The following is a 7,177-nucleotide window of genomic DNA, read 5'->3' as shown; positions in this document are numbered from 1 at the left end:
TTTTTTTCCTGCTCCCTCCCTCCTTTTCCGGTTCTCAGTGAAAGCTTTAGGGTCTGGATTCAAAGACGCAAGCCATTGCATTGTATTTTCACTTTGCAGACTTAAATAACATCCAAGAAATATCATCAGAGAAACCTAACTCTCAACGACCAAATTGACTAAAATTCTATACCAAGTTTAAAAAAGAAAAAGTATGTGTCTAAATTATATACCATGCAACAAAAAATTCATACCCAGTTATATTGTTTAAAAAATATATATGGTATGACTATATGTTCCAAATAACCACTTTCAACATGCCAAAAAAAATTCAAAGACATCAAATAGCATAAAACATTGTACTGCAGAGACGGAAGAAATGCATTTAAAGCACCGATGAAAATGGCGTGCAGTATAATTACCTCAAATTGCTGTTCGCTTGACACCCTGACACTAATTTTATTCCAGCCATTGGGAAATAAATGTTTTAAAAGCACTCCTTTCCAAACGCTGGAGGTAGTGGGGGCTGTGAGGTCGTTAAGGAAAGGAAAGGGTAAAGTTTTCAGCACGCAAAAAGAATTAAATAATCCATTTAAAATAAGCGTCTATGTGGATCGACAGCCTTTAATGCCCACATTTTTAACGCTTGCCCTGTACGTGGATTGATTTTTTTTTTCCCCTTCAGCATTCCCTCACCAGATGGATTTTTGCTACTGCAGATCAGCAGAGGGTGTCAGATCTTTCAGAGTGCACCAGGCTGGAACAAGCAGAGCTTCTTAGCAACTCTCTTCTACCCCCTCCCCATTCTCGCGCTCTCTCCCTCCCTCAGAAAACTCGCCCCCCGCCCCCCACCCCCTCCACGTAATTCTGAAAGAGCAGAATAAAGAGGAGAAAAAGAAAAGAGCTAGTAACCGAGAGCCGGAGCCCAGAAAAAAAGCTGAAGAGGACCGAAGGGAAGGAAAGGAAAAGGATGGACAGCTACAAAACGCAGCGATTGCGGAAATTTTCCAGCGCCATTGGCTCGGCGGCGTGAGTTCCTCGGTCGGGCGTGATTTCAGCACCGGGGGGACTGGACAGCACCTCGGGGGGACTTCTGGGCAACCTGCAGCCACAGCAAGAACTCCATCAGCCGCCGCAGCTACAGAAGCCGCCGAAAACCCTGCTTTGTATCAGAGAGGCAAGGTCAGTCCGACGCACAGCCATGCACAGGCAGTGCGCCTGTACTACGCTGCAAACCCTCTGCTTGTTTCTCTAACATGCACTTGCTTCTAATTACTAGCATTGTTTCTTTCCTGATTAGTGAGGACCACTAGACCAGGTTCTATAAGGGTGTATTTTTAATTTATATGTATATATTTAACTTCTTTCGGTAATTTTTAAAGCGTTGAGGGAGAGTGGGGTTATTTTTTCTACTTTTTTCTTTTCTTTCTCTTCTTCCTTTCTTTTTCTTTTTTTTTTTCTTTCCTTTTTTTTTTTTTTCTCTCCTTTTTATTTTTCCTTTTTGCTTGCCTTGCACTACGTGCCTGGATAGTCTGTGGATATAATTATTGACTGGCGCCTGGGTTGTTGCAGTGCGGGGGGGTTAGGGAGGAAGGAATCCGCCCCCACCCCCCCAAACCCTTTTCTTCTCCTTCCCTGGGTTCGGACATTGGAGCACTAAATGAACTTGAATTGTGTCTGTGGCGAGCAGGATGGTCGCTGTTACTTTGTGATGAGATCGGGGATGAATTGCTCGCTTTAAAAATGCTGCTTTGGATTCTGTTGCTGGAGACGTCTCTTTGTTTTGCCGCTGGAAACGTTACAGGGGACGTTTGTAAAGAGAAGATCTGTTCCTGCAATGAGATAGAAGGGGACCTACATGTAGACTGTGAAAAAAAGGGCTTTACAAGTCTGCAGCGTTTCACCGCCCCGACTTCCCAGTTTTACCATCTATTTCTGCATGGTAATTCCCTCACTCGACTTTTCCCTAATGAGTTTGCTAACTTTTATAATGCGGTTAGTTTGCACATGGAAAACAATGGCTTGCATGAAATCGTTCCTGGGGCTTTTCTGGGGCTGCAGCTGGTGAAAAGGCTGCACATCAACAACAACAAGATAAAGTCTTTTCGAAAGCAGACTTTTCTGGGGCTGGACGATCTGGAATACCTCCAGGCCGATTTTAATTTATTACGGGATATAGACCCTGGGGCCTTCCAGGACTTGAACAAGCTGGAGGTACTCATTTTAAATGACAATCTCATCAGCACCCTACCTGCCAATGTGTTCCAGTATGTGCCCATCACCCACCTCGACCTCCGGGGAAACAGGCTGAAAACGCTGCCCTATGAGGAAGTCTTGGAGCAAATCCCTGGCATTGCCGAGATTCTGCTAGAGGATAACCCGTGGGACTGCACCTGTGATCTCCTCTCCCTGAAAGAATGGCTGGAAAATATTCCCAAAAATGCTCTGATCGGCCGAGTTGTCTGTGAAGCCCCCACCAGACTACAGGGGAAAGACCTCAATGAAACCACAGAACAGGACTTGTGTCCTTTGAAAAACCGAGTGGATTCAAGTCTCCCAGCGCCCCCTGCCCAAGAAGAGACCTTCGCTCCTGGCCCCCTGCCAACCCCTTTCAAGACAAATGGGCAGGAGGATCATGCCACCCCAGGGTCTGCTCCAAACGGAGGTACAAAGATCCCAGGCAACTGGCAGATCAAAATAAGACCCACTGCTGCGATAGCGACCGGCAGCGCCAGAAACAAACCCCCAGCCAATGGCTTGCCCTGCCCTGGGGGCTGCAGCTGCGACCACATCCCGGGGTCGGGTTTAAAGATGAACTGCAACAACCGGAACGTGAGCAGTTTGGCTGATTTGAAGCCCAAACTCTCCAACGTGCAGGAGCTTTTCCTTCGAGATAATAAGATCCATAGCATCCGAAAATCGCACTTTGTGGATTACAAGAATCTCATCCTGTTAGATCTGGGCAACAATAACATTGCTACTGTAGAGAACAACACTTTTAAGAACCTTTTGGACCTCAGGTGGCTGTATATGGATAGCAACTACCTGGACACGCTGACCCGGGAGAAATTCGCTGGGCTGCAAAACCTTGAGTACCTGAACGTGGAGTACAATGCAATCCAGCTCATCCTTCCTGGCACCTTCAATGCCATGCCCAAACTGAGGATCCTCATTCTCAATAACAACTTACTGAGGTCCCTACCAGTGGACGTGTTCGCTGGGGTCTCGCTCTCTAAGCTCAGCCTGCACAACAATTACTTCATGTACCTTCCGGTGGCAGGGGTGCTGGACCAGTTAACCTCCATCATCCAGATAGACCTGCACGGAAACCCTTGGGAGTGCTCCTGCACCATTGTGCCTTTTAAGCAATGGGCAGAACGCTTGGGTTCCGAAGTGCTGATGAGCGACCTCAAGTGTGAGACGCCGGTGAACTTCTTTAGGAAGGATTTCATGCTCCTCTCCAATGACGAGATCTGCCCCCAGCTGTACGCGAGGATCTCGCCCACGTTAACTTCGCACAGTAAAAACAGCACTGGGTTGGCGGAGACCGGGACGCACTCCAACTCCTATCTAGACACCAGCAGGGTGTCCATCTCGGTGTTGGTCCCGGGACTGCTGCTGGTGTTTGTCACCTCCGCCTTCACTGTAGTGGGCATGCTCGTGTTTATCCTGAGGAATAGAAAACGATCTAAGAGAAGGGACGCCAACTCCTCGGCGTCCGAAATTAATTCCCTACAGACAGTCTGTGACTCTTCCTACTGGCACAATGGGCCTTACAACGCAGATGGGGCCCACAGAGTATATGACTGTGGCTCCCACTCGCTCTCAGACTAAGACCCCAACCGGGGTAGAGCGGGGGTGGGGAGGGAGGCGATGCCCCCCCACCAACCTGTCCCCACCCTGCTGTCATCCCAGGGGTCAGAGGAGCCCAGACCCAAGTCCAGCGCGCCCCAAGGCTTTATGGACATAAGTAAATAAATAACTATGAACTCGCTCCAGTGAGAGGGTTTGACCCCTTAGCTCCCTCCTGGAAACAAAGAGCAGACTGTGGCGAGCTGGGAGAGCGCTGCCAAATCGCTCTTTGCTGGGAGCTCCTTTTGATAAAACCCAGCAGGGGCCCTGCTCAAAGAACTAGCCCTCTGCGGTGGAGCTGATGGGGGTGGCTGCCGCGGTCCTATACATATATACATATACCCACATCTATATAGAGAGATAGATATCTATTTTTCCCCTGTGGATTAGCCCCGTGAGGAGGGGGGCGTGATGGCTCCCTGTTGGCTATGCAGGGACGGGCAGTTGCACGAAGGCATGAATGTATTGTAAATAAATAACTTTGACTTCTGACAAAAACAAAAAGTGCTGCATGGCTCGCATGGAAACCACGCGCTCCAGGGACGCTGCCCTCCTTGGCGACTGGAGACGGCGTCACGTTCACAGCACCCACCCTCTTACCTGATAAGTCCCATCGTATCAAACTTTCTATAAAAACAGTATAATCAGAAAGTGCCATTTCGCCATTATTTGTGATCGGTAGGCAGTTCAGAGCGTACGTACGTTTACTGTGAAAAAAAAATGTAAAGGTTTTATTTAAGACATTTGCATGGCTAATCATCAGTCCATTTTATGAGTTAAAAATGTATTTTGTTGAGCGAAGTTTTATGGGTTGTTTTGGGGGTTCTTTCCTTTATTCTGATGGTGATGGTTTTTTTTTTTTTTTGAGGGGGAATATTTTTCTATAGATATCCAATAATGCCTTCCATCTGAATGTAAAATAAGTACCCATGATTTCTATTATAGTATCAGTGTAATTATTAAAAAAAAAAAGATTTTGAGGCAGTTAAGCATGACCAATTAATGTCATTCTAGTGCTTAGGCTGCGAACTTATGGTAGCAATTCTGTGCTGGTGTAAATCTTACTTATACAGTAGGAAAAAAGAACCGAGGAAGCACGTGAAACTTACTAATTCTATTCGAGGATTTTATAATGGCATATTTTTTCAGTATTAAAGTGAAAATGTTTTCAACTCTGGGTCTTTAAATTTTTCCAGCTTCATGTTTGCAACTGGTAAATTGGATTTGCCGCGGAAGGGACCTGGCGGGGGGAGGGGTTGGGGGTGGATCCCTTCTAGAGCGATATCAAGGCTTTCTCTCTAATCGTTTTACTTAGCTCTTTATCCTTTACGTAGCTGCCCTCCTCCTCCATCCCCACCCGGGCTTTTCCAGCTTTCCCCTGTCGGTGAAGTAAGGTCTTCCCCAACATACCCTTCCCCACCCGCTTTTCCCCCTCTCCTTATGCGGCAGTGAATCCCTTTATTAATACAGGAAATCCTTCCCTGCTGCTTCTGCTGTTGCTGCACACACTGCAGATATATTAAGGATGTTAGTCGAGATTTGATTTAATTGACTCTGCCTAGATCGGTCTCATTAAACAGAGTGGAGATTTCATTGGTCAGCACTCTTCGATGAAAGACAGCCCTAATGACTGGCATTTGAGATGCTGCTGGCGTTTTGAATTCAACATCTGCTGAAAACGGTAAAACTAATTAGTGCCCACCCACCCTCCCCGCCCCAACAACTGCATACTGAAATTTGTTAAAGCACTCATCTTTATGGAAATCAATCATTATCCTAAAGAAGTGTTTCTTTCCCATCATTTGGATTTCTGGTTGTGGCCTAGTAATTAACAAGAAAAGCATTGAACTGTTGGAATTTTATGAGCCAGTGTAACCTGGCCTCAATCATACTCCTCTGGGATTTCTAAGCAGCCTATTTTATCAGCAGTTAAGGAACAAAAAGCAAACAAAATTACACATGTTGATGGGGGTGTCTGCATTCCACTACATGTCCACCCTGGAGAAGTTTGTTAAAAGACTACAGATTGAAGGTTATATATATATATATAATCAGCTAATGAAAGCCCCCAGAGCAGTAGTAGTAAGATTTGCCTTCTAGAATTCATAGAACTCATATTTTAAAGAGAAGTAATTTCCCAGAACACTGATATTCTGGAGTATGTATTATTTATTTTAATGATCTTTAAATAAAATCTTTATTATAAACTATAACTATCCTTAAGGCCATTCATCATTTTTCTCTCTTGATTCTTTTGTTTGTGGAGTGCATTTCATAGTGATAAAATTGGAACTTACTATCCTCTGACAAATATTATGGGCTGTTTATTTATTTTTCTTACAAAGGCCTTAATTTTTTTTGTTTGTTTGTTTTCTGAAAGTACAGCTGGGTTCCCTGTAATAAGCAATCTACAGATTCACTTGTAATGGAAAAGTTGGAGGAGGGAAAAAGTTTTATTCAATAATATTATAACCTTAGGAAGGAAAAGAAAAGAAGGTAGATATTCTACATCTTTGGTGAGAGTTGATACTTAAAAAATATCTAGTGAGGCATAATAGTAATTTTAAAACTAATACATGATTAAGTCAGGAAACTAGAACTTCTCCTAGAAGATGTTCACTGGGGCAATAAGTTTTCTTCATACAAATTAAAAATAAATTATCATATAGAGGACAAAGCTTAATGAGTAAACCTATTTCTCAAATGTTAGCTTTAAAACTTTTAGTGGTTATTATGTGTCAGGCATGGGCTAAATGGTTTACATAATTATTTAATTTAACCCTTATAAATACAGAATAATTTAAAACAATATTGCTATTTCCATTATATGGATGAGAAAATTGAGGCTTAAGGAGAGTAAGCAATAACTCAGATCATAGCTGGAGGATACTGGAGCAATATTTAAATCCAATTTCCCTCATACTACAAAACCTCATTATTTGAATGGCACGGTCATATATATGGTCATATATATTAACAGGAAGAACTCTTAAAGAAGAGTATCCTTAAATACATACAGCTATAAAAATACTTTATAACAAATCAAAAACCCAAGTTGTATCTTCTTAACTATGTATTGGTAGCCCTTTATATTTCCAACATGTCTTCAGCAAAAGAAAATTGCCTTACATTTAGAGGGTATAACTTTAGTGTGTTCTCCAAGAATGTATAAAAAGGGAACATGTAAGAAAAAAGATGAATTGCTATATGCTTTTGTGAATTATAGGTATTCAAATCATTAAATTATCTATTTATTGATTTTAAAAATTAGAATTATCAAATATTTTAATAAACACCAATATATGTTTAAAGCTCCATGTAGAAAACATAAGCAATGACTTAATGT

At 43.1% G+C, this 7,177-nt stretch overlaps 1 protein-coding gene across 1 annotated transcript; it reads left to right on the top strand.

Moving 5' to 3' along the window:
• Positions 1 to 725: 725 nt before the first annotated feature.
• On the top strand, positions 726 to 5,839 carry SLITRK1 (SLIT and NTRK like family member 1). Its single transcript, XM_047720219.1, has 2 exons — positions 726 to 1,161; positions 1,670 to 5,839. The coding sequence occupies exon 2, from the start codon at positions 1,723 to 1,725 to the stop codon at positions 3,811 to 3,813; it is 2,091 nt and encodes a 696-aa protein (XP_047576175.1). The 5' UTR covers positions 726 to 1,161; positions 1,670 to 1,722; the 3' UTR covers positions 3,814 to 5,839.
• Positions 5,840 to 7,177: the final 1,338 nt, after the last annotated feature.

Source organism: Lutra lutra, chromosome 3 (genome assembly GCF_902655055.1).
Source record: "Lutra lutra chromosome 3, mLutLut1.2, whole genome shotgun sequence".
Classification (NCBI taxonomy): Eukaryota; Metazoa; Chordata; class Mammalia; order Carnivora; family Mustelidae; genus Lutra; species Lutra lutra.
The sequence above is the reverse complement of the archived record's forward strand: the minus strand, read 5'-3'. Positions and strand labels throughout refer to the sequence as shown.

Bases quoted from the DNA above. Each gene is read 5' to 3' on its own strand.
- SLITRK1 (XM_047720219.1), top strand. From the start codon at position 1,723: ATGCTGCTTTGGATTCTGTTGCTGGAGACGTCTCTTTGTTTTGCCGCT.